Here is a 27,869-nt window from a genome sequence, read left to right on the forward strand (position 1 = left end):
CACATTTAGAACTAATCGGAGAAAGTTCTTTTTTACTCAACGCACAATTAAACTCTGGAATTTGTTGCCAGAGAATGTGGTTCGTGCAGTTAGTATAGCTGTGTTTAAAAAAGGATTGGATAAGTTCTTGGAGGAGAAGTCCATTACCCGCTATTAAGTTCACTTAGAGAATAGCCACTGCCATTAGCAATGGTTACATGGAATAGACTTAGTTTTTGGGTACTTGCCAGGTTCTTATGGCCTGGATTGGCCACTGTTGGAAACAGGATGCTGGGCTTGATGGACCCTTGGTCTGACCCAGTATGGCATTTTCTTATGTTCTTATGTTCATAACGCATGGTGCGATGCTAATTTGGGACAGGGGGAGGAGTTTGGGGCGGGATATCTGTCAAAGTGGGCTGTTACCCAGATTGAGAGTCCATCAAGCTAGGTTGAGAGAACTCTGTACAAATCTCATCTTTGTGTGAGTTTCCTCACTCCGAAGGTCATCAAATCTTCACAAAAGTGTACTGTTCTGTTCATATGTCTCACTCTGCATGTCAAAGTGGTCCCCTAACCTCTACACTACTACCTAAACCTTGCCTCGAGTTACTAGGTGGGCCTCCTATAGAGATATAAATACCTAACTACTAGAAGGACCTTATAAGCTAGGTGCTCTCTCTCTCCCCCTCCCACTGGTTGTAGGTAGGAACTGCAACAATTGTGGTATTATCACACTCTGTGGTAATACCTATGCGAAGGGCTAAGATAGCCTATTTATTGCAATGTGCGCTATTACCATAAAACACGCCCCTCTTCCTATTGCATGTGATAGTTTGATGAATCTAGCTCTAAGAAAGGTATTTTATACTATAAATTCAAAATATAGCAATAAAGCGGGCAAACTGCTGGCACATTTAATAAAATCATCATCAGACTCTTGCTTTATTCCTCCTTTAAAAACAAAAAAGAGAAAAATGGTAAATTCTAATGCCGACATAAAAATACATTTGAGGAATCTATGCAAAATTATATATCTCAGAAGGTTTGGATAAGTTTAAATGCTAGAAGTTCTTGCAGTTTTCAAGTGAGGGCCTTTGAGGAACAGCAGTTAAATTTCCTAAATAGAACAATAAGCACAGAGGAAATAATGGTGGGCATTCACAAAGCTAAACTGTTGAGGGAGCTTGGGCTGGACAGCTTTAATGCTTTGTAAAATGTATGCCACCTTAATAGAAACAGGAGAATTTCCCTGTGGTTCCAATATGGCACTGATCACAGTTATTTCCAAGCTGGGAAAGGACCCAATGCAGGAATCTGCATATCGCCCAATTTCACCATTAAATTTTGACCAAAAATCACTTGCCAAAATAATGGCAAATAGCGTTAATTCTGCCCAAGTTTATTTCCAAGGGACAAGGGATTTTATAAGGGACAGATATGCTATGGGCAATGTTTGAATGCTTATAACAGCTATAATGTTATGTAAAAGAAGTGATACTCCCTTTATGGTGGTCAATTTTGATACCAAAAAAGCATTTGACAGAGTGAAATGGACATATCTATCTCGTTTATTAGATCATATGAAGATGGAGGGCCTTTTTAAGAAAGTGATACAATTCCTATATAACAACCCCCTGGCGACCACAACAGTTAATGGTGTCAGCTCAGCAACTTTTGCCATAGGCAGGGGCATGAGACTGGGATGCTCTTTGTCACCGTTATTATTTCTCAGCTTTATAACTTTTATTAATCTCGATCAAACTGAAGAAAGAAATTAAGGGAATGTACATTGGGCCCACAGATCTACAATGAGTTTGCAGATGATTTGTTAGTTTTAACGAGCCCAGAAAAACTGCTGCTTAAACTTGGATACTTTTTGAATCTTTTGGGAATTCTTGGGATTTCAACTCAACATGGATAAGTCTGAGATGCTGGCTCACCCTGACTCAAATCTGCATCATAGGGAGGGGGAGTTTCCCTTAAAAAGGGCACCCGGAGCAATCAAATATTTGGGGCTAGAATTCACTATTGATTTGGAGCAGTTATATATTTCAAATATTGCTCCACTGCTTTTGATTTCAAACGAGAAATTAGTTACCTAATGGAAATTACTTTTATCCTTAGTTGACCATATAAACTTATTCACAACAGCATTATTTCTGAAATGGTTGTACATTACACATAAGATAAGAACATGCCATACTGGGTCAGACCAAGAGTCCATCAAGTCTCCAACAGTGGCCAATCCAAGTCACAAGTACTGCAAATACCCAAACATTAAATAAATCCCAAACTCCACCCATTAGAATAAAGTAGAAAGATATAAAGCACCTAGACCATTTGGTTTCCTTTAGAATGGAAGAAAACTTTGTATAGCATTTAAAAGGCTGAAAAAGGATTGGGTTCAAGGAGACCTTGGCTTCCCTGATAAGGGAAAGTATAATTTAGCGAGTCTATTATGGATAGTGGGGGACTGGTTATATGGTGGATCTAATTATGTCTATTTAGAAGGGGAAAAAGCACTAATAAAGCCTCTTGATTTATGCTATGTGCTACATGAATTCACTAGCAAGCTGCCCAAAGGATACTCAAATACTGTGCTGATATCTCCTGTCAGATGAGCATGGCAGAAATTAATGAACATGACTAAAGTTTTGAGTACATGCTTGTCACTATTACTTTTTCAAGGAAACCTGGACTTCTCCCCTGGTTCTCAATCGAATAACTTTTGCTATTGGAAGACACAGGGTATTACATTATTATAGCATGTCTTAGCAGATGCTGGGAGCTTGATATCCTTTTCGTCTTGATTTTATTTTTTATCTATTTAGAAACTTTTATATACAGTTATTCTAACAGTCAATCATAACTGTTTACATGAGTAAATCAAATGGAACTAGTCATTAACATAGAAAAAACCAAATTCCTCCATCTTGAATGAAAAAACATAACAGTCATCCAATCTCCGATACTACTAAAGAACAATCAGAAAATTGAAATAGCCGAGAAAGTACGGAACCTCGGGGTAATAATAGACACTGAACTCAACCTCAAACAACACATATCATTAAAAGTCAAAGAAGGATATGCCAAACTAATGGTCCTCAGAAAACTTAAACAGTTACTAAATCAAACTAACTTCCGAACTGTCCTACAAGCGCTAATATTTGCCAGCACTGACTACTGAAATGCCCTACTATTAGGATTACCATACACGACAATAAGACCACTCCAAATTCTACAAAACTCAGCCGCACGAATTTTAACAGGAAAAAGAAAAAGAGATCACATCACTGCAACACTGGCTGAACTACACTGGCTGCCAATTGAACACAGGATAAAATATAAAACCCTTTGCACTATACATAAGCTAATCCACGATGAGAAAGCGGAATGATTAAACACAGCTCTCCGAGTCCATGTCCCACACAGGAACCTCAGATCTGCCAACAAAGCCCTCCTAACTATCCCCTCAGTAAAAACTGCAAAACTAACACAAGTCAGAGAAAGAGCACTATCATTGGCCGGGCCGATACTATGGAACACCATGCCCACAGAGGTAAGATTACAGAGAGACTTCAAGACTTTCAAAAAGAGCTTAAAAACATGGCTCTTTAAAGAAGCTTTTTTACAAGGAGAGCGAGAAAGAGAGAAACGCTGAAAGCTGTACACACAAAATCTTTATACAGCACTAGCACAGTATATGTATGTACGTCATGGTTTGTTTACTACACCCTTAATTGAAATGTATAAATAAGTATTTTATTGTAATCACAGGACAGATTAAACAACACTGAACATATAGACTTTATTATGAAACTATGTTACCGAACTTATAAGGCACCACCCTAATATTAGGAACAGAAACATGTACAATTTACTATATGTGCCTCTATGTAAACCGTTGTGACGGTAATATACTGAATGACGGTATAGAAAAGATTTTAAATAAATAAATACATTAATTAATTAAAATATAGTTGAAACAACAAAATAGAAAATAAAACTGAAAACATTTCAATTCATAAATAACTTTAAAATAATTACACAAAAAGTTAACTCTAAAATTAATATAAAATTAATCATAAAGAAACAGAAACACTATAATCAAAGAATGGTTAAAAAGAAAAGTAAAAATTAAATTAAATGCCTTCAAATCATCCTAGTGTATACTTTTTCAGCCGCTGATATAAAATGTCAACTTAAAATTAAGAACTCAATTTGGCTTAAGGGATGCTGATCTTTTCTCTTACATCCAATTAAGCCACTATGTCTTCTCACTGAAGAGAGAGGACTTCTCTTACATAGAACCTTGATTACTGAACATTTTTTCCATGTGGAATGGGAGAAAATCTCTCTGTCCAAAATTCACAAAGAATTACAAAAGCTGGACCATGGCACCTCGATGGCTCTTATTTTGGAGAGATGGACTCAGAAAAGCAACTTTGCCCTTTCACAGAGTGCGCTGAAAACTTGCTTTAAAAATGTAAAGGGTATATCTTCAAATATGTATTTGCAAGAGTTACAATTTAAATTTTTGCAAAGGGCATACATTTCTCAAGCAACTGCCTTTATCGCTAAGGTGTCACACAGAGGCATGTCTGAAGTATCAACTGGAGAAAGGCTCCATAACACATGCTTTTTGGTCATGTTCTTAATATTGAAATTCTGGGAAAAAGTTTTGAAATATGTTGCAACATACTGGGGTATCCTATACCTTGTGTTTCAGAACTAGTGTTGTTCGACCAGATCTCCCTAGCTACTTCAAAAAGAAAGGGGAATTCATTTTTGCTAGGAAGGCCTTCGTTTTGGGTAAAAAGTCAATCTTATTGACGTTTAGGTGAGATACTTTGGCTTCTTTTTGGCAATGGAGAAACTCATTACATGATAAGATATTTATGAAATCTATGTCATCTAACATTACTTTCTCATACAAAAGACACTTTTTGGCAGTATAGGACAATTATATAAAAGTGTCTTGTCATGTTCTAGAAGTTTGAACTTGAACAATTTATAAGATGATGATGGGAATTTTACCAGTAAGATTCAGAATTGGAAGTGGCTTTCAAGCTCTCAGATTGGTAATGGAGAGAGGGTAGGTATGAATAGTTGGGATTTAGTTGAGGAAGGGGCTCTGTTGGTAGGGGAGAGTTGGGAAGCAGGAGAAGAATGAAACCAACCCTACTTAACTTGATTCTAGGATCTGGAATGGGTAAGAGTAAAGGCATCCAGGATAATATATGAGATTTTGGGATCAAATCAGTAGGGGAGAGGAGATGTAAACAAGGAGATATTGGGTTGAAGAAATAAAAAAATTACATTTCATGGTTTAAGTACTTTGGACTTTATTCTTATGATTGTACACATAAGGTAAAAACGTCAAATGTCTTTCATTTTACAATTACACTTCTTGTTGAATAAAGATTTTGAAACATAAAAAACCAAGCCACTCAGTCCTTAAACTCAAAGCATTATATGAAGGATTGTCAATTTAGAATTTGAAAACCAGTACTACACATACACACATATATATATATATATATATAAATATACATATCACACACAAACACACCCGCTCTCAAAACCAATCCCAAAACTTTTTTTTAGGTTATCAAGAAAAGTAACTACAAATTTTTTTTGAAGGATTGTTTAATTCAGCAATTTTAAAATAGAAATGAGGGTATCAGATGCCTTTGACTAGCAGCACAGTAAATTACATTTGCTCTAACTTGAGGTGCACTCCATAGAAGTCTATCATTTACCCTTTTTTCAAGAAATTTCTTTCAAACAATGGAGTTGATTTTAAGACCCGCGAGCACGCATCCATGTGTGCACAGTTCCTGGCGCGCATATGGACGCACAGATTTTATAACATGCGTGCGCCGGCGCATATGTGACTGGCCCACAACTCGCGCACGCAGGAGAGAGAATTTTAAAACCTATGTGTGGTGACGTGATCGGCTGGTCTCCAGTTCCCTCCCAGTCTGCTCCAATTAAGGAGCAGATTGGGAGGGAGCTTCCCTAACCTTCCTTCCCGCCCCTAAACCTACTCTAACTATACCCCAATTTGTTTTGCATACTTACTGCTCCCTCTGGAGCAGAAGTAATCTTCACGCGCCGGCCGTCTGCCAGCGCCCGCATCCCCGGGACAGAGTTGAATGGTGCTGTTCCGGCCCACCCCTTTCTTTGGGCCTGGCACTTCTGCGTGTAAAGGAGGTGATGTGCGTGGCCGGACCTGTTGTAAAATGGGCGCAGCGTGCACAAGGCATGGCCACACGTATAACTTCCGTAATTTACGCATGTGGCCCATTTAAAATTGGGCCGAATTTGTGCAAATGTATTTCTAATTTTAAGTGGAGATTAACCTGCTTCTAAGAATTTTTTAAAAATATGTAATATTCAAATCTCATATTCGGAAGCAGCAGTCAAATTATTTCTTCAATAATCCCCAATCTTATTCAATCTGGCATTGCAATATTTATCAGTGTTCTCAATTAATATCAAACTACAAAGTGACTTCCATGGGGGGAGAAATATAAAAGATATAGTTACAAGATCAGATTTTTCTTCAAGTGTCAACATGGATTCTGATGGGTGACATTCCCTGCGGCCCTTGTTCTTTGTACCCTTTTATTTTTAGATGTGATTTCTGTTATAGTTCCTTTTTTTGCATTTTAAGATTAAACTAAAAACAATAACAGACTACCGATCAACTAATGTGGTATATATTTTGATCTCCCATGCCAGAGAGCATATGTTTGATAGAACATAAGAATTGTCTTAAAAATAAAATTATAGCTGTGCCTATAGTAGAATCTTGTTTAAAACATGCACCTTTTTCAGAATTACGCTTTCTTGAGATTGCACATGTAATGCCTGGGTAGGGAAGAATCCTGATCTGTCCCCATAGGCACATAAAAATAAAATAGACCCTATTTACAATCAATTTTCTATGGCTAGTTTTTCACTTCTGAGGTCTAAGGCTTCCCTGTGGGAGTAAGCATAACTTTAAGGCATTTTTGCATTAACCCTTTTCCCAGTCTCTGTAAACCACATTAATAATTTCCACAGTCTAGAGCAGCAAAACTCACACTGTGAAACAATGTGGTTTCCAACTTCTTTACTGATAAATTGATAAATTGACTGAAGATTCCTTACAGCACTTAAATTTAAATAATGCTGATGAACAATAATGAAAAATAAACTAATAAATTTGTGACCTCACTCTTCTAGTTAAGTCTTTGAATTTATAGAAGCCAATTTCTTAACAATTGATGATCTTCTCCTTCCAATTACTCTGACTGAAGAAAGCATAATCCTTCTTCCAACTCCCAAATTTATCTCAATCTTCCCAATGCAGAATGGTCAGATTTCAGTATCAAAGTACTAATCAAAACACAGCAAGTCTTAATTCTCATGCCTTTCCTATAGTCTTCTTAAATGTCTTAGATCTCCTGCTTGAAAGCACCAGTGGGCACTCTCTTCTCAAGTGCAGCACACTTGAGTCGGCAGAAAAAAAGAATTTTTGAACAATACCTTCAACTCCTTTCCTCTGGTAATGGACAGGAATTCATTCCTCTCCCAGCAACTGTGCTCCTCAGGCTTTTCCTAGTTGAAAGACACCCTCTCAATGGATTGGAGACTGATTCCCTGCTACCAAGGTACCCAATTTCAAAAGAAACAAAAATAGACTCAGAAAGGGTAAAAAATAAGTCAGGAAGGATGGAAAAACGTCCTTGTCTCCCAAAATGAAAGGATAGTTATTGAAGTAAAAACTCAGAGTTGAAACTCCTCACTGACTGATCTATCCACTGGAGGTGAGAGAAAGAGCAGCAGAATCTTCCCTATTCCTGATTTAACCTTACACAGGGACTCCTCAAATCGTCTGTGAAGGAGTACCAAGGCTCACAGAGAAGATTTGCAAAAGTGGCTCAAAAGAGTAAATAAGCCAAACTAGGTCAAATGATTGACTCAAGGAGGGCAAATCAGGAAAATCCAACATAAATGCATAAAGCAAATTCACTGAAGTCTAATTGAAATCCAACTAAGAATCCACACCCTAAGATGGTGGCAGGGGTTTATATACTGATAGAGCATACCATCTGCAGCTCCCACATGGGGGAATCAAACCCAAACCTTTCTTCACTAAATTTCTCGGAACCTTCCCAGCTAGATACTACATTCTTTCTGGGAAGGAATCCAGAGGTTCCTTACACCCAAATATAATAATATTGGACAGGAAGATAATTCAGCGAAGTAATTGCTACAACTAAGACAACGCTGGATCTTTTGTTTATAATTTGTGGAACTGATTAGTTTGAACGTAGATACAGGTTTGTCAGTATTTCTGTGATTATTGTAAGAATTTGTTAAAATCTTGTTTCTCGCCTCTGTATAGGCGATCATGGATATGACATTTTGATGTTGCTTAGAGAAGTACATAGAGTTCCCTGGGAGACAGACAGGACGTGACCTTACTGTAATAGGGGTTCAAATAGGAGTCACTGTTTTGACTCCATTTTAAAAGAAATTTGAAATTGCAGAAGATCTGACTGTTGGTTGATTGAGAAAGCAGTCTACTGTAGAGAAGCAATCATTTGGTTAAAACCTGGGGTTCCCTGAGACAGGTTTCCGTCGAAACAGCAGCAGCCAATGTTGGACTGTGGTTTGATATTGAGAACACTGCTAAATATTGCAATTTGAGACTGAACAATATTAGGGAATACTAAAGAAATGATTTGACTGCTATTTGTGAGTATGAGGTTTGAATATTATAAATTAAAAAAAGTTTTGGATGCAGATCAATCTCCAGTTGAAATCAGAGGCACATTTGCACAAATTGTTTCAGCAAAAATTGTTTGAAAAGAGGGTAAATGATAGTCATCTATGGAGTGCAGCTCAAGTTAGAGCAATGCCATTTAATGTACAGCCAAAGGCATGATACACTTCTTTTTACTTTAAAAACTGTTGCATTAAAAATACCTTTACACTTTTTTTTTTTTTTAAAGAGTTTCCTTGTTAATATAAAGTTTTGAGATTGATTTTCAAAACAAAAAAATTCTAGATTGACAATCCTTTATATATTCTCTAATTTCCGAACAGTCATTGTGGTTACATAGAAACATAGAAAATGATGGCAGAAAAGGACCAAATGGTCCATCCAGTCTGCCCAACAAGCTTATGGTAGCATCTGCTGCGCCGTACAAGTCAACCCCTTACTTAGTTTCCCAAACCGTCAAAGTCAGGGCCCTTGTTGGTTGCTGTCTGAGTCCAATTCCCTGTTACCTCTTGCCGTTGAAGCAGAGAACAATGTTAGAGTTGCAAAGTATCAGGCTTTTTGGTTAAGGATAGTAACTGCCACACCAGCAAATTACCCCCATGCTTATTTGTTTTCCCAGACCTTAAAATCCAATGTCCTTGTTGGTTGCTGTCTGAATCTAATTCCCCTTTTCCTCTTTCCCCCGTCATAAAAGCAAAAAGAGAGCAATAATGGAGTTGCATCAACAGTATGAAGGCTTATTGGTTAAGGGTAGTAACCGCCACACCAGCAAGTTCATCCTCTAGCCTTTAGGGATCCACAGTGTTTATCCCATGCCCCTTTGAAATCTTTCACCATTTTTGACCACCTCCTCCAGAAGGGCATTCAAGGCATCCACCACCCTCTTCGTGCTGAAATATTTCCTGATGTTGGTTCTGAGTCATCCTCTCCGGAGTTTCATTATGTGACCCCCTAGTTCTACTTTTTTCTTTTCAACTGAAAAGGTTTGTCACATGTATCCATACTGTGAACACATCATAGTGCTGAAATCATAGGTTGCCAAGGACAAAACAGAAGCATCCGAAATTAGTTAGATTCAAGATTATTGGTGTTACCAGGGTGAGAGAAGCTTTCAGGTAATTCAAACAACATGTTGATAGGATTTATTTCTTCTGGCTGCTAACTAACAGGGTCATTCATCAAACCGCGATATGGCCTTATCATGTGCATTAGGGCCTACCGCATGTGATACCGGCTGCATCACGGCGGTACTATGCAAATTAGGGGAAAGGAAGGAGTGTGGGTAGAATTATGTCCCAGCAGCGCTGCAGGCGATAATGTTTTACACATCATCACAGGAAGCATGGCGGGAATAAGTACACACCTTTTCCATGGAGCTATGGCTGCAAAAATGTGTGGCCTGGCAAAAACACAATGCTGTGATGCGGCCAGCTGCACAATTTCACCCCGTCGCCACTTTTTGTAGCCTCTGTGATATAAAAGCCTCTGTTTTGCAGACTAACCCGGACCCTGTGAACAACTTGCTATTGGTCAGGAGGTTAAAGCAGGGCACACCTCCTCCATGTTTCCAGGAGGGTCAATTTGTTGACTCCTGGGGTCCCAGGGTTCCTGAAGGGCCCAGAGGATCAGCTGTAGTTGGTGTAGGACAACATCTTGTGCGAATTTCCCTTTATTGTCTGTCTCTGTCCAGCATGACTCCTTGTATGGTTCCAAGTATGTTTTCATGTGCTATTTGTCGGGCATGCTGGTGTGGTGGAGTTTGTGTTCTGGAATTTCTTTGTATGCTCCATTTAATACAGTTTTCTCACAGTGCATGACCGCTGCTTGCGCCTCTCTACTTTGCGTGAGTACCATGGAGTCGTTTCATTTCTGTACTTTATATACTGCTCCCTGTTGACTGCAATGGAAAGAGTCTGTGCTTGTTCTGTGTTCAATGACTGGTTTGTCATTCATTTAACTTGCCAATGCTTATGCTTTATTCTATTTTCTTCTGATGGATCCTTCTTCCAATTTTTGAATGAAGATCTTTTGGCTAAAATAACCTCTTTCACCTCACTTTTTAGCCATGCTGGCAATCATTTGACCTTCCTTACACCTTTCTTAATGCGTGGAATATATATGGATTGTGCTTCTAGGATGTAATTTTTTAACAATGTCCATGCCTATTGTATACTTTTTACCTTTGTAGCTGCAATTTCAGTTTTGTTTTTTTTAAACTATTTTTCTCATTTTCTCAGAGTTTTCTATTTGAAAGTTTAGTGCTAGAGCCATGGATTTACTTACTGTTCCCCTTCCAGTCATTAATTCAAATTTGATCATATTATGATCACTATTGCCAAAGGGCCCCACCACTGTTACCTCTCTCACCAAATCCTGTGCTCCTCTGAGAATTAGATCAAAAATTGCTCCCTCTCTCATCAGTTCCTGAACCAATTACTCCATAAAATTGTCATTTATTCCATCCAGGAACTTTCTCTCTCTAGCATGTCCTGATGTTTCACTTACCCAGTCAATATTGGGGTAATTGAAATCTCCCATTATTACTGCACCACCAATTTGGTTAGCTTCCCTAATCTCTCTTACCATTTCACTGTCCGTCTCACCATCTTGGCTAGGTGGACGGTAGAATACTCCTATCGCTATACTCTTCCCCAACACACAAGGGATTTCTACCCATAAAGATTCTATTGTGCATTTAGTCTCATTCAGGATCTTTATCCTGTTGGACTCTATGCTATCCCAGACATAAAAGCTCCATCTCGCCACCAAGATGCTCCTCTCTGTCACTGCGATACAATTTGTATCCTGGTATAGCACTATCCCATTGGTTATCCTCTTTCCACCATGTCTCTGAGATGCCAATTAAGTCTATGTCATCATTCACTGCTATACACTCTAATTCTCCCATCTTACTTCTTATTTATTTATTTAAGGTTTTTTTCTATACCGATATTCGCTGTTGGACATCATGTCGGTTTACAGTCAACATGGAGTCAGCAACATAGCTTTACACTGTAACCCATTTAACAGCTTTTTACAGAGTAACTATAATAACAGTATAACATTTTTAACAAAATAGCTAAGCAGAATATATTTGCTTCGTGCAGCATTAACAGGTTTATAATTTAACCAATCAGGGTTGCTAAATAATATAATAATAATGTACATATATATCTAAAGTGACTGGTATAAATAAGTGACTGGTATTAATAAATAATAATAAATCTTAGACTTCTGGCATTAGCATACAAACATTTCAAAGTGTGTTTTTTGTTTGTATTAACATTCTGCTTTTCAGTTGATAGGGATAAACAGGAATCTTTTAGCGCAGGTGAGTTTTTTATTATAGGCACTTAGACTACTTTTCTTATTGGAACCTCTCTGTTGGGATGCCTAACTCTAATGCTTTATTAGTATCCTTCGAAGATACCTCCCTCTGAACCATGTGCTGCTGAGCAACTGTTGGCTTTCCTCTTTGATTTAGTTTAATAGCTGCTATACCAGCAAAACATGCCTTATATTGTTTCATGGGAAGAACCACTTCCAGCTCTTCCTCCCATTTGTGCCTGTAGCTTCATAAGGTTCTATGCGGATCAATAATTTGTGAAAAGAAGAGAGTAATGTCTCCAGGGTCTTCTATATCGAACCACTCCTATAACATTATTCAATGCTCCTTGGTGAATTCAGAAGGGACCTTAAATATGAAAATAGTCCCTGTATGCCAAGTCAAAAGCTGCATGTAACCCATTGAAAGATAGACCTTCCCCTGTTCATTCACCATTTGGCCTACCACCAACAGCCTGCAAATCTGGCCATTTCACAAAACGACCTCTTTCCATTTCCGGAACAAATGTTCTATTGCCCACTAATGGTATTTAGTGGCAATAGAGTCCTATTTAGATGTAATTTACCCAAAAAACCACCGCCAGGTTTACAGAATGGTTCAATCAAACAAGAAATCCTTAAAAGGTCAGATAGCTGACTATTAACAAGGTGTATTACATATGGGATAGAGATGGGGAACACCAATCCAACGTCAAATTCTTCGTCCAGTATATGCCGTTCCCTGAAGCCAATCTGCCACATGACACAAATCCACCGCTATGCTGAATGTTTGAGATCAGTTAGCCCCAAACCACCTTTCCCCCAGGGTGCTTTCAGCTGAGTTAATGTCATGAGAGGTTTCCGTCCCTTCATAGATAGAATCTCATGATTCCTTCAGTAGTAGAAAAACAATGTACATCTTGTTAGAAAAAGAGGGAGTAAGCCAAAAAACATATAACCATTTGGGAAGAAGTACCATTTGGGAAGAAGTATCATTTTAAATAGATATACTCTACCAATAAGAGAAATATTAAGAGGGGCCTATGCCATTATAGTATTTTTTGTAACTTCTAAAACTCACTGTATGTTAGCCTCATATAGTAAGCTCAAAATCCTTAGGTAAGTAAATGCTGAGATATCATAATTTATCAGCTGCCCACTTCAAAGGAAAATCCCCTGCCATCGGTGAACTGGCCAGTCTCCCACTGCCATAGCCTCAGACTTGTCAAGGTTCAGTCTGAAGCTTATTAGGGGTCCGTATTCACTAAACTTGTGCAGCAGTCCTTGCAGGGATAATTCAGGCTCTAAGACTTGTAATAGCAAGTCATCAGCAAAGGCGAATAACTTGAACTGACTTAAGTGTATGTTGATACCCTTAATATTCAAATTGTTTATTATGCAACGTATTAAAGGATCTAAAGTAAAACAAACAGCAAGGGGGTCATTGGGCATCCCTGTCTGGTGCCTTTACTAAGAGCAAAGTTGGAAGACAGTATCCATTCACTAGAACACTGGCCCTGGGATTCTTATATAACAAGGAAAGAAAATGCAAAAAAGGCTCTTCAAATCCACATACTTTTAATGACTCAAAAGGAAACAACCAATTCACTCTGTCAAATGCCTTTTTCAGCATCAAAACTGATCAACAGAGATTTCACTCTGATTCTGAGACACATACCTCATTGTGGCCAATATTTTTTCTGCACATTTATTAGAGAAGCCCTTCTCTTCACAAAGCCCACCTGTTCCAAACTCACCAAATCTTTTAAAGGGAGTTAGCCTATCAGCCATTACCTTTGCAGAACAGCTTCATATTGTAGGTCAACAAAGATATTGGCTAATATGCTCCAAGTAGCATATGGTCTCGTCCAGGCTTAGGTAAGTCTATTATAGTAGCTCGGTTCACCCCATAGGGTATTTCCTCAACTTGTGATAGAGCTTCAAATACCAATTCCAATAATTTACTTGTTTCCTCTTATAACAATTTATAAAATTCCCTAGGGAAGCCATCTAGGTCTGGAGATTTAAATAGTTTGGACTGTTTTATTACCTTCCAAATTTCCCCAGCTATAATTGGTGAATTCAAAAGTCCCAGCTGAGGCTCTGTCAACTTAGATAGAGAGGAAGCCAACAAATATTCTCTCATATCCGAAAGATTCCCGCTTTCAGCTGTGTATAGATCCTGGAAGTATTGATAAAATTTTTGTATGTTTTCAGTATATTGAACCAATTTCCCCAACTCATCTCACATAGTTGCAACAAACATTTTACTTGTTTTTTGCCTGACTAAATTAGCCATCATGCGATCTGGTTTATTACTGTATAGAAAAAAACCTATGGTGAAAATAAAGCATGTTTTTCATGTGTTTATGCAATAGAATGTTTAATTTAATTTGTGTTGCTAGATATTGCGTTTTTGTAGCTGGGGTGGGGTTTTGTTGAAATTTACGTTTATGTCTACATAACTGAGTTTCCAATCTCAAAATCTCTCTATTATCTTTTTCTTATGGGCTGTATATGCTATAATGTTCCCTCTAAATACAGCCTTGGCTGCCTCCCAAAATAAGAGTGGGTTAGATCAATGTTGTTCATTAAAATTGCCGTAAGCCTCCCATTTTTCTTTAAGATATGTCTTAAAATTTTTATCTTCATATTAATATAATAGAAATCTCCACAGGTGTTAAATCATGTGGAGTTATGCCTTTCCAGTCCATCCACACCAGGGCATGATTGGAAATTTCCAGTGGCCCAATTTCTACTTTAGAGATTTGAGAAAAATTTACTTCAGTAATTAATACATAATCTATCCTAGAATGAGTCTTATGCACTCTGGAGATATGAGTAAAATCCTTTTCCCCTGGATGCAGACACTTCCAGACATCTATTAAATTAAGGGAATTGCACAAATAAGGCATGCTCCGAGTACATTGAATAGAAGTTTTCAAATTGTCTGGCAATTTGTCTATAGTGGGATAAAAAATGAAGTTAAAATCTCCTCCCAAATACAAGAGGGTATCAGAATATTATGCAAGAAAGATTGATCAAGGTCACAAAAAAAATATGCTTATATGTATTAGGGGCATAAATAGAGCCCACTACCACTTGTTCCCAAACAGCAACCCTTCCACCATGATCTTTCTACCTTCCGGATCCGAATTATTCTTTGTTTTCGAAAAGAAGAAGAGAACAATAAATAAGAATAGCAACCCCAGCCTTTGAGTGTTGGATGAAGCAGAAAAACTTGTCCCACCCATTGTTGTTTCATCTTACCATGTTCTTGATCTGTCAACCTAGTTTCTTGAAGAAAAGCAATATCTGTATGAAACCATTTCATCACATGTAGTAATTTGTATCTTTTATCGCTAATCCCACCCCACATACGTTCCATGTCACTATTTTAATTGGGGTCATCACACCTTGTTATATATGCATACTAGTATTGATCTTTCTGTATTGACCCTAAAGTAGGTATTCCCCAGCCTGAACACCTCCCCTTCTCCTTCAAAACAGAAATACAGTGAGATGACTATGTGTATGCCTCAAAACATATGAAGCCTACTTCCCATACAACCGCCCCTTCCTATAGCACAAAACGGTATTGAAATTTTGGCCTAACTCTTCGCCCCGCCTCTCCCTCCCCTCACCCATCCACCAAGACAACAACCAGTTCCCATAACAAATTTCATCAATCACCCCCCCTTGTCTCCCCTCCCTTAACATTTGCTCTACCATATTAGAGCTGGAGGTCACTACAGTGTGTTCGAATGCCATCCCCACCCCTTATCCAAAATCCTGCAATTAAAATACCCACAATATTCAAATTCCTTCCAAAATTATTGTTTAACCTGGCTGTGGCATTGTCAAGCCCTATCAATATATATATAACAAGACTTCAGATCTCTGAAATCAGCATATCTTTTCTGCTTGCGGAAATCACTGTAGTTCTCAACCCATCTTCCCCCATAATCATGTAAAGTCTCTGGGAATCTAATATAATACTCAAGATTTGAACAAAATTTCAGCCCAGATCACTGCTCCAGTTCTAGGGAGGACTGTTCCAAGTGATCTCCCCCAGAGCCTCTTCAAATCTGTGGACATAAGAGCATTAGAAAACAAAAAGCATAATGGTTATGTATATCCAAGCATAGATAGATCTCACATCAATATTTCTGTAAAATCCAAACAAAATTCAGTATCCAGGAAGAAATAAGTACTTATCTGCCTAGCCATTATTTAGCAGATCCTTCTTGCTGAGGCCCGATCAAATATTCCAAATCAGGTAAGATTAAGAACCTCTTTGTGTCAGAAAGATGAGACCGCTTCCAGCGATCCCCCCTTGAAATATTGCAATGCAGCCAATGCTAAAAACAAATTGCTTTCCTTAAATCTATACAAATCACTTGCCACTACTTTCCAAACTTTGAAAAGTCATAAGCAAATTCTCGAAGGTAGCTCGTTAAAGAGCGGGGACACCACTTCCTTCCCAACCCATATGCTGCCAGGTCCCATCTCTTAGATCGCTGATAAAAATTTCCTTTTTGCTTCTGGCACTTCAAAAATCTTAGAAGTGCCCTCATACCATATATGAAGGCATGCTGGAAACTGTAAGACGAAGTGTTTCTGCTGATAAATGAGAGAGGTATAGACTGAAGCAAACTCCTTCTATTGCTGGGAGTATTTTAAAGAATAATCTTGAATAATTCTTATCCTTTGCAAGTCATATGCGATATCTTGACATTTACAGTAGGCCTGCAGAACGGTTTGTTTGTGCATAAAATTGATGAATTTGGCAAGTATTACTCAGAGTCTCATCTCCACCTCTCGCCTCCCCCTCTTGCTGTCTTGCCAGCCGATCGCTCTCTCAATAATGATCTGGCCCTTGAGATTATGTAAATCAAGGGCCTCTGGTAAGCATGTTGCTAAAAGGTTCAGCAAATTCTATTCATCCAAATTCTCATTAAATCCTACAAAACACAAATTATTTCATCGAGAACGGTTTTCCACATCTTCCAATTTGCTTTCATGTACCAATAATTGTGTTTCCATTTTTTTTTTATTTTCGATTCATGCACCACTGATTCATCTTCTAGTAGTGAAATGCGGCCTTCATCTGCATCGAGTTGAGGGCCTAGCTTAGAAAGAGTATTTTTTAGGTCGGCAATCTGATCTGATATTTCTGCCAGCTTCCCCAACAGTGTTAGTTGCCTCTGCTACCATGGATTCCTCACTGATAGTTGAAGGCCCCATTCCTTTCATTTCCCCGCCATCTTTGCCAGTCCTGCCTGAATCAGCTCTTTATCTTTTTTTCCGCCTTTTATGGGCATCATCCCCAGCGATCACTACCTATAGCAATCTATCGACATGAAGGGGGTTACAAACTGGTAAAATTTGCACAGATGGATACTTGATGCAGACGATAAATGCAGAATTTTTGTGGATGGTGCTTGGAGCCCAGTGATCAGCATCCCTCCAGGCTCACCATCTCAAATGACCCCACTATTTTAAATAAAGGGCCATCCCTTCTTTACCACTGTGCCTATTTTTCCTTATGAGAGGCTGAACTCACCTCCGAATGAAGAGACTTGGGAGTAGAAAAGCTACTGCCACCATCTCCCTGCTCTTGGGTACATCCATTGTTGGAGAATGATGCCGATGCTCCAGTATCTTCATATGATACTTAATGTTATGCTTCCTCATGCCCAAACTTGATTCTGAGGAATCTTTCTTGTGCATTGAGTGGGTGGAGAAGGAAAACTCTCTGCTCCTGGGCTTCTTTTTAGGTCTCGCTTTTCAGGATATTGAATGACCCCCCTCAATGCCAAAGATCACCAGCGGTCACTGTGGCACTTGGGTCCTTTGATACAGTGCATCAGATTTTTGCACTGAATCACAAATATCAATCAAATTCAGTTTGAAGGTTCATGGCCCTAGGTAACATCTTTGTGCAGATGTCACAATTAGGGACATCATGACCTATGTCTTGGATATCTTTTGACTGCACATTGAGTACCACTTGAATCCACAGGCTTGCTTCTGTTCCACTGTAAAACTGACAATGAAATCAGATGACAAAACTGTGTTGAAAAATGTGAATCCAACTGAGGTGACTGAATAGGACTCAGTGGAGAAGAAAAATTCTTTAGCCCAACACCTGCTGTTACAAAATAAATGGAACTTACTTGATGTGCCAAAAATCTCTAAAGAATATAAGAGGAGCAGGAAGAAAAACTGAGGAGACCCAAATCATGAGAAAAGTATTTGAGAACGAGGAAATGCATCTGTCCAAGTCTGTGGGCAAAGAAGTGATTGAGGGGGCACCGCATAGTGGCAGCGTGGGAAATCCTGCACATATCAAGTAAAGCCTTTTATGCTTTTCTACAGCTCTGGTGAAATGCTCCCCATCAGAGCTGTTGGATAATAAGATATCACTCAGTAGTATGGCTTATTTATCCTGCTTATCTACCGAGAAGAAACTTTTTCTGCTCAGATTTAGTTTGATTCATTGCTGCATCTATGCAGTTAGCTTTTCTTCTTGGTTTTCTGTGGGGTTACTGCATGCCAGCATCCCTGATGGATGTTTCAAATGGAGGTTCTCTCTTCCAGCTAAACTTTTATCACTTCTGCTCCATTTGCCCAATGGTATCATTTGCGAAGAGATAGAGGACAGAACATGCCTGCCTACTACACAAGAACAAGGAAATACCAAATTAGAAATGCACATGTATATAACACAAGAAGAGCCAGAGGAAGAATAACCTCCCTTATGCAATATTCTCCCTTGGGAGATGAAACATGAAAAAGACATTTTTCAAAAGTTATTAACTTGGGTAAAATGACCTGGTTGAAAATTACTCTCCTCTGCCGCGCTAGCAGACCATGTGATCAACCACAGTGCATGTCTTTTAGCTGGACTGCGAGGAGACATTTTCATAGGTGAAAAACAATGCTGACATTTTGGCAAGTGTGAATGCTTTATTTTAGTCCTTTTGGCCACCTGCACAGAAAATGGGCAATTTTCAAAGGCCATTTATTTGTGTAAAAAAAAAAAACTGTCTACCCTGTATGCGGTTAAAAATGAGCATATCATGCCACAATGAGCTCGACATTCAAAACCTGCCTAACACTGCTTAGTTGGATAAGTGACAGCTGCTGAATATCCAGCTATATTAAGTGAAGCTGAAAATCCAGACAATTAAAATAGTTAAAGTTAATTGATTAACTTTATCTCCTCTCATAGCGCAATATTGACACCAGAGAATCTGATGGAAACCACTAAATGTTTTAAAGTGTTTATAGATTGTGACTTAACAGTTAAACAATACAATTTTACTAGTTGAAATAGATACTTTTTAAAATATTGACGTGTACAGGTTATTTAAAAATGGACTCCATCAGCTAGCACCCCAATGCCCTTTCTTCCATGCTACTGCAGGGTTCTGCCCCTTTACATCAATGTGAGCACAATACTGTTTATTGTAAACATTGCTTTGTAAACAAATGTTGATGTTAGGCACAGAAACTATTATAATGTGCCATTTTGTTTTCTCTCTCATTTCAGTAGTTATCAAGTCTCACATATCTACTGGTGAAATACTATTTGTTTTGCTATTTGGGTTGCAAAAACCTAAGGGAAAGGTACAGTACTGGAGGTGAAATTCTTCTAAGCACAAAGGAAGTACAGGATCTGGGGCTCATCATATCTGATAATCTTAAATTGGCTAAACAGGTGGATAAAGAAATGGCAAAAGACAGAATGATGCTTGGCTACATAGGGAGAGGAATGGTCAGCAGAAAAAAAGGAAGGGATATTGCCCCTCTATAGGTCCCTGGTGAGACCTCACTTGGAATACTGTATACAATTCTGGAGGCCGCACCTTCAAAAGGATATAAAACAGGATGGACCAGAGGGTGGCTACTAAAATGGTCAGCGGTCTTCATTCTAGAGCATATGGGTTAGACTTAAAGATGTAAACATTTATACACCCTAGAGGAAAGGTGAGATAGGAGAGATAAGATAGAGACATTTAAATATCTCAAAGGTTTCCATGCACAGGAAGCGAGCATCTTTCAACAGAAAAGAGGATCTAGAACAAGGGGTCATGGGATGAGGGTGGAAGGAGGTCGACTCAGTAGTAATCTTAGGAAATAATTCTTTACAGAGAGGATGGTGGACATGTCGAACAGCTCCCCAGTGGAGGTGGTAGAGGCAAAAATGGTACCTGAATTCAAGAAAGCACGGGATAAATGCAGGGGATCTCTGAGGAAGTGTGAATTGTAAGGACTAGCTAAATTAGATGGATAGGCAGACTAGATGGGCTATATGGTCTTTTCCTGCTGACATATTTCTGCATTTCTATATCATTAAAGTATTTCATACAACAGAGCTCTAGACATGCATATTACAGAACATAAAATAAATCTGTAGGTATACCATATGTAAGCAAGCAAAAACTAAGGCATATCATATTAATGCATTTACAAGGACATGAACATGTGTACACAAGCAACTGTTTGATACTACAATAAAAGAGACTGAGGTTTATCTGTTTCTTACATGTGAAGATTGGACACTCAATGAGCTGCACCAGTTTGTCTACTTCGGTAAGGAAATCCACAGTCACCTCCAGGTCTCCACTACACATTTTTGTTAAGGTAGTTCATTTAAAAGAGAAAATTGAGAATATATTCACTCTAGCTCAGGGTGGGCACACCCTCTGTATATTTTGCTGATAAGAAAAACAAATAAAAATTGAACTTCCACCAGGAAATTTTAGTACATCAACTGTTCTTCTAGAGCATGCACCCTCTCTAAGAAGGCTGTCCCTTGAAAATGGGGATAAATCTGGGTTTGACTGCCACAGGATGGTAGGTGTGCTCTGGGGCCATTTCAGGAAAGAGGTGCATTTGTAGAGCTGGTGCACTAGCCTGTCTCAGTGCTGCCTTCAAAAGCTGAAGTTGATTTCAGCCCTGCAGGCAAAAGGAAGGCAGGTAGGCAGACAGCCATCAGACCTCCCAGCCTGACAGAAACTGCAAGGAGACATGCCCCACCCTACCACAGCCTGAGAAAGACTGCCATGATGCCCCCAGCCTAACAGAGAGAGACACCCATGAGACATCCCAGCCTGAGAGCAGAGGCATAACAGGTGGGACCTTTGCTCCCTTACCTGTGTCTCAGGCCCCTACTCCCAGCAGCAGGGTCAGCCCTTAAACGTGCAGGAGTTAGAGAGTCTGGAGGCACTGGAATCGCTGCCAGCCCATGATCCTCTGTGCCTTTAAGGAGGCTACGAATGGGAAACACCACTGTCCTTGGGCTAGTCATGTAAAAGTTTGAGGCCATCAGTCTTTGTTTATTTTTGGCAGGTTAATTATTTACCTCCCCATCCTCCCTTCTCTGCCCCTTCAAAGATCAGGAATGCCTGGGTTAGGTGGAAGTCTATTAACAGAATTGCTCTTCAGCAGCCTGAGAAATTAACACTTGTATAAAGTAGCTGCCTCAACCACACAGGGAGAGTAAAAAATAGCAGACAAGCCAGGGAGACAGTGAAGATACAGGAGATAGAGTGCGCTTCCAGAAATTGAAAGGGTTTTTGTAGCCAGTGCTGTGAAGATCCACGTAGGGAAGGAGGCTGGTTGTTACTGTTTGAGTGTTGCAGTCAGTGCTTTTTGGTATGTGAGGTTTACTATTTTGTAATTATGATTCAGTTTAATCAAGACTTTCAGAGGGCCAAGCTCACGCCTAATGCACTTTACAATAGACTTAATGCCATATGGGTTCCGAGTGTCTCTTTTTGCTTTTATGCAGGAATTTCTGGTTGGAAATAATATACGTGGTTCTAAGTGATATTTTTAGCTCAGAAGACTGTTCTTTGAATGTACCTTTTCATGTAAAATCTATTAGAAATGTATAATATTTAATTATGTGTGGGGAGGGCTGAGGAAGTTGTGCAGGGCAGTAAAGCTAGCCTAGGGCACACAATAGCCTGGAGAGAGTGCATCACATACAGACCCCACACCATTCATCCATCTTCCACTTCCCTAGGAGCCCAAATGCTGGCGGTGAGAGGCAGGTGGTAGGGTTCCTGGGAGTGTTTCCCTAGAAACCCAGAACACTATTTGCCACTCTGGAACCCTGATCCCTCCTTTCCCAGTATTTCAAATAGCCAAACGGGCTAGACTCCAAGGGGACCTCTGCCCTCATCTCTTTTTCCCTCTCACTAATTTGACCTATGCCATGACCTGGGGGGAGAAGCCATTTCTTTTCTCACTTCAGGCAGCAGATTCCCTTGAGCCGCCCCTGCTTAAGAGAGGCTGCTGATTTCAACAGCAAGGATGAAGAGAACCTGCTCTGGTCACATATGACCTTCTTCTGCCCACATCAGGTGCCTGCAAAAATGGTACCTTCATCCCCCTTCTTATATTCTGGGCAGCAGCCAGGATAGCTGCTGCCTGCAACATTTTTGTAGAAAGCACACTCCTCATGGATCTCACCGAGTGTTGTTTGGGGGGAGGGGCACTGCCCCAAAGAGAGATTGAAAAGGGGTAGACAATGGTGGAGTTGGGCTGAGCTTGTGTTACTGTGATCTAGAGAGGTCTCAGAATACTGCCCACTGCTTGGACATTCACGGTAGCAGGCGAGAGGGACTGGGGGGGTTCAGTGTTAACTGATGGGAGAAACTCGGAGCTTGGTGGTAACTTGTGGAAAGACGAACCAGTTACAGAGGAAGTCGAAGACTGAGAAGGTGGCAGCTTTATTTATGAGTATTTTCTACAAATTAATTTTTGGATTTTTGAAAATTTGGCATTTACTGAAAAAATATAATGTATGTCTGTTTAACAGCATGCAGTGTGTCTAGTCATGTGCCCTCACCAGCACCCACCTTCTTTTTCGCAGGCTCAGAAAGCAGCCCTGAAAAGTGTTTTCTATGGAGTAAATTTTAAAAGAGGTTACTCGCATACATGCTATTTGATAATTGTCGTACCTGCGTATTTTCCATTTTGTGCATACATTTTACCTGTGGAAAAACAAACTTATTCCTTCACTTTTACACCTAATTGACTCGCCCAAGTAAAATCAGACTTAGCTGTATTTTTTTTTTGGGGGGGGGGAGGTCTGTGTAAACTGCTGAGGGTTCAGGGTGACGTGATAGAGGGTCCAGGTGAACTGAAGGAGGACTGGATGAACCGATGCATGTATCGGTGAACTGGTGAATTCAAGTACTCATGCAAATAAGTATTTTAAAATGTATACACATATACTTTCTAAAATACCTGTCTCCTCGTTTACATCGGGGTTATTACGCATACGTTTATATTTTTGTAAGCACCTAAAATATATGTGCGTGTGTTTATAAACTAGGTATAGAAAGTATGCATTTTCTTTGCACTGGAAATATTTGCATTGAAACTTATGCATTTATTTTTAGAGCAGAACTACATGGTGATTTATAAAAGTGTACAGTCCTGCCGCACAGTTATAAAACAACTGGCATTCATCTCTGTGTGTCTGCTTATGCATATGAACACTGTGCTGTGAACAGGACTGAAAGTTTAGGCTCTATAAGGTGAATTTTAAAAAGCTGGACACATGCCAAAAATTGGGAGATGTGCATGCATGTAGGACCCGCACATGTCCACCTGATTTTAAAAGCCACCCACATGCACACACCATATCTCACATTGGACAAAAAAAAAGGGTGGAATGTGGGCATTATGGGGCAGAGCCAAGAGATGTGCATGCAAGTAGCTAGCTGCCTGCACATGCTCCCAGGTATACCTCACCACAAATTTACTTCTGCTTTGGAGGAGGTGAAAGTTTAGTAAAATTATTTCCACACATCTCTGAGGGTCTATATTAACTGGGGGGCATGCAGGCTAATGAACCATGGGTGTCTGGAGGGCCTATCTCTAAACTGGGAGAACTGGTGGAAGAACTGGTGAAACCAGTCATGGCATGGATGAGCGCCTGTCATAAAATCCCCTCTTTTGCATGGCCCAAAGTTGACTTTACATGGCTGTGGGTGCATACTTGTAAAACCAGAACACATACATGTGCCGGGGCTATTTTGACATACGCGTGTATGTATGCACAGATATAAAATTGCCGTGTGACTGGGCACATGCTGACACACATGCACATATGTGCACCTGCACACCCATTTTAACGTTACCGTCCCTGTGCTCACCTCACTATAAGGCATTGGTACACAAGAAGAAATGCTGCATGCCGGTCTCTTCAACAACATTTTGCACAGATGTCTTTCTCGTATATCTGAATTGGGAAATCCTAGATCATCATGAGAGAGATTTTGATTTCCTCCTAATCTCCAACTGTATCAGAGCAAGCAAAGTTGTTTCTCAATCTTTGAGGGAATACTAACACCACCAAATTAATGTTCCTGTAATTCTAATGCAGCAGAGGATCAGGCCATTTTCTCTCTCTCTCACTTATAGGAGGTAATTTGCAAAACCATTTGAACATATGAAATCTAGTTTTATGCGCATACATGGCTGTATGAAAATAGCCTGAGGCTGAGTCTGTGTACTAAGGACACACGCAACATGATTTCGTGCATTCTTTTATGCAAACTTGAGCAGAGGTGTGCCGGAGGGGCGGAGCTTGGGCAGTCAGTACATACACACACTTTTTTGATTCTAAAAAGCACACGTGTAAACGTATGTGCTTAAAGTTACGCCCTTCAAAGGGATGTAATTTTACGCAAGTGAATGTGTGTGTGTGTGTACTCGGCCAGTTACCCGAGTATTTTCCAAGTCAACTTTCATGGGTACATATGCTTTAAAAATACTCGGTAAAGTCTGTATGCACAGACTTTACCGAGATTGCAGACTTTACTGCTATGCGGGCTGTGTAAAATTCACTCCCAGAAAGGAAAGGAATAAAGCAGTCCCCTTTACACAAGCACAGTATGCTACTTTCCAAATTTTACTGCTGGAATGAGAGATCACGAATTAGAAACAGCATATATTTATCATAATATGTCTGAATCCCAAGAGGGTTAAAATATGAAATCATAACTTTTAAACTGAAATACAACCTATGGACTTTGAATATATTTCATTTATGTGGATTACATTCCAGTTTAAAAGTATTACAATTACCATTGTTAAAGGTTTTGCACTTTGAATCACATTTACAAGTGTTTCTGGTGCCCGATTACAGACTACATGCTTTTCTACTCCCCCTGAAGGAGAGAGGATGGTGGGGCACCTTTTTCACTTGTTTAAAGAGTATTATATTTTGTTTTGAATAATTTTTCTTTAAATAATTTCTTGGTAATACCAGCAGGTAAAAATTGATGTTGGTACTAGGAGATCCTTTTTTTGTTGTTTATTTTGACTTTTATACTTACTGGGATTTCAAGGTTTGTCCTATATATATTTTTTTGTATGGTAGCACTTAAAAAAAAGTTCAAACCAATTTAAAGTGCTATATCAAGCTTTCCGCATCATTAATACTTTGGAAACAAAAGTAATGCTGTGGGGTTTGGAAGGAAGTACCACAGCAACTAAAACAGGGTCAGGACTGTATAAAAGAAAAGTGTTACAGCAACTAATCTCTTGCACACCTCCTTCCCATAGAAAAAAAATGTAAATATCCATAGGATACAATTTCTGGATGAGGTCGTAAGCGTGTCTGTAATTCTGAGTGAGGAAGCAGAGGGAGACCGTGGCGACAGGGTTGTGGCACCAGGAGCGGTAGAGGCAGCAGAACAGGTTACAGCTTTCCTGTGCAGAGGAAACACAAAACTGACATTTAAAATAACGGAATACAAAGTCATTTCTGTACAATTCATTTGCTATTTTCCCCACTAGTGCCCGGATCTATACATTTGTCTCATAAGTGGAAGGGAAGCCACTGCAGTGTAAAGTTTCAACAATCTGGTGCATGACATCAATCAGTAGACATCAATTACCATTGAGAACCTGATTCATCAAGGCCTTTTCCCGTAGACACAGAATGGGAAAAAAAAAGCCTTACCGTCTTTGAGTGCATTGCCATTCAATTTCTAACCACCTCTCTAACTTATGGGAAACAATACTGAATAATCAAAGAAGGTGGGGAGAAAGAAATAGTCTGTGGCAAGTACACAAAGAAAATAATTCTTTAGAGAGTCAATATTATAGGTAAATAATTATTTTCTCTTGTAAATTCTGTTCACAGATTCTCGTTTGGAGGCTAAGGGAGCAGCATTCTACCGAGAAGCACTTAGAGAGCTAAGGGTGGGAATTAGAGGAAAAAGTTCTGGAGAACTGCGATGATAAACTTGCTATTGGCATGACCATCTGTATCCACACAATAGCATGTGGACTATGAAAACAAAATCAAACCCTGGAACTACACAAGAAAAATATTTTTGGGTGCCCTTTCAAAAATAATCCACAAAATACAATAGCAAGAACTTGGAGGTCTCATTTCAAAGCCAGAACTGACGTGAAAACAAAGTACTGTTATTTAAACATTATGCAAATTTTGCAGATTGGAGCAGACTAGTATGACTGGCCCCTATGCATGTTTTGCTTCTGCTTCAAGTCAAGGTTAAAGGCTAGGATCGTACAGATGGTTTCCCATCTGTAAACTTTATGTGCAGTTTAAATTAAAGCATTCCATTTTTCACATCAATTTTGACTTTGAAGTGAGTGCTTCCATTTTTGTAGACCATTGGCTGGCCAATGCTCATCCTCAAGAGCCACAAACAGGTCAGGTTTTCAAGATATGCATGAGATATCTAGTAATATAGTATAAGATTGCAGATAAAGATCCAATGGTTAACAAAGATTACTCCCTTTCTTCATTTCCAGCATCTAGCCATTAGGGATCCTCTGTGTTTATCCCATGCCCTTTTGAATTCCATTACTATTCTTATCTTCACCACCACCATCCTTTCCATGAAGATTTCCTGACATTGTTCTTGGGTCTATTCCCTTGGAGTTTCAGATCGTGACCCTGCTTCTACAGCTTCCTTTCCATCGGAAAATGTTTGACTCTTGTCTATCATTTACTGTATGACTAAGGTATTTAAAAGTCTGTGTCATATCTCCCCTGTCTCTCCTCTCGGGTATACATATTTGGTTCATCAGGATTATGACATAAGTCCTTCAGTGTAGACCTCACACCATTTTGGTTGTCTTTCTCTGGACTGCTTCCATTCTGCCTCTATCCTTTTTGAGATTCCATCTTTAGAACTAAACATAGCACTCCAGGGATAGCCTCAATGAAGATCTATACAGGGGCATTCTCACCTCCTTTCTACTGCTGGCCATGCCTATCTTTATGCAGCCCAGCAGCACTCTAAACTTAGCCACTGCCTTGTGACACTGCTTTGTTACCTTCAGACTGTCAGACACTACCACTCCAATATTTCTCTCCCCATCTTTGCATATCAATCTTTTACCTCTATAGTATGGAAACATCTCCCATGCACATTCACTGTGGACATCAGAAAACCAGACCTGTCTGTGGCTCTGGAGGATCAGAATGGGCCATTACTGGGATATCACCAATCAAAATACCTTGCACTCCAGACCCCCAATACTCACCAAAAGAAATTCCCTTCTTAACTACTGTTAAATAAGTAGCAAATGAACAGAATCCCTGCTGCTTACTGTTATTTGTTTTTATTGTTGGCAATATCAATCTTTTATTTGGAACTATGATAAAGGTAAAAATGAGTAAATACTACACTGACAGTTTAGATAGTGGCCCATGTATTACTTCACAAACGTATGTAACAGTGAAGGGTGAATTTTCAGAGTTGCGCATGTAAAA

The 27,869-nt window shown here is 39.3% G+C and overlaps 1 protein-coding gene across 6 annotated transcripts in view; it reads right to left on the bottom strand.

Annotated features, from left to right (window-relative positions):
• VAC14 (VAC14 component of PIKFYVE complex) overlaps window positions 1–27,869 on the bottom strand; it is a 525,003-nt gene that overhangs the window by 97,291 nt on the left and 399,843 nt on the right. For all 6 annotated transcript variants that reach the window (XM_029609234.1, XM_029609230.1, XM_029609228.1 and 3 more), the window contains exons 17-18: window positions 25,710–25,828; window positions 20,640–20,719 (exon numbers count right to left, since the gene is read on the bottom strand). In XM_029609234.1, coding sequence (XP_029465094.1) covers window positions 20,640–20,719; window positions 25,710–25,828 — 199 coding nt within the window. The remainder of the gene's footprint in view (window positions 1–20,639; window positions 20,720–25,709; window positions 25,829–27,869) is intronic.

This window comes from Rhinatrema bivittatum, chromosome 7 (assembly GCF_901001135.1).
Source record: "Rhinatrema bivittatum chromosome 7, aRhiBiv1.1, whole genome shotgun sequence".
Taxonomy (NCBI): Eukaryota; Metazoa; Chordata; class Amphibia; order Gymnophiona; family Rhinatrematidae; genus Rhinatrema; species Rhinatrema bivittatum.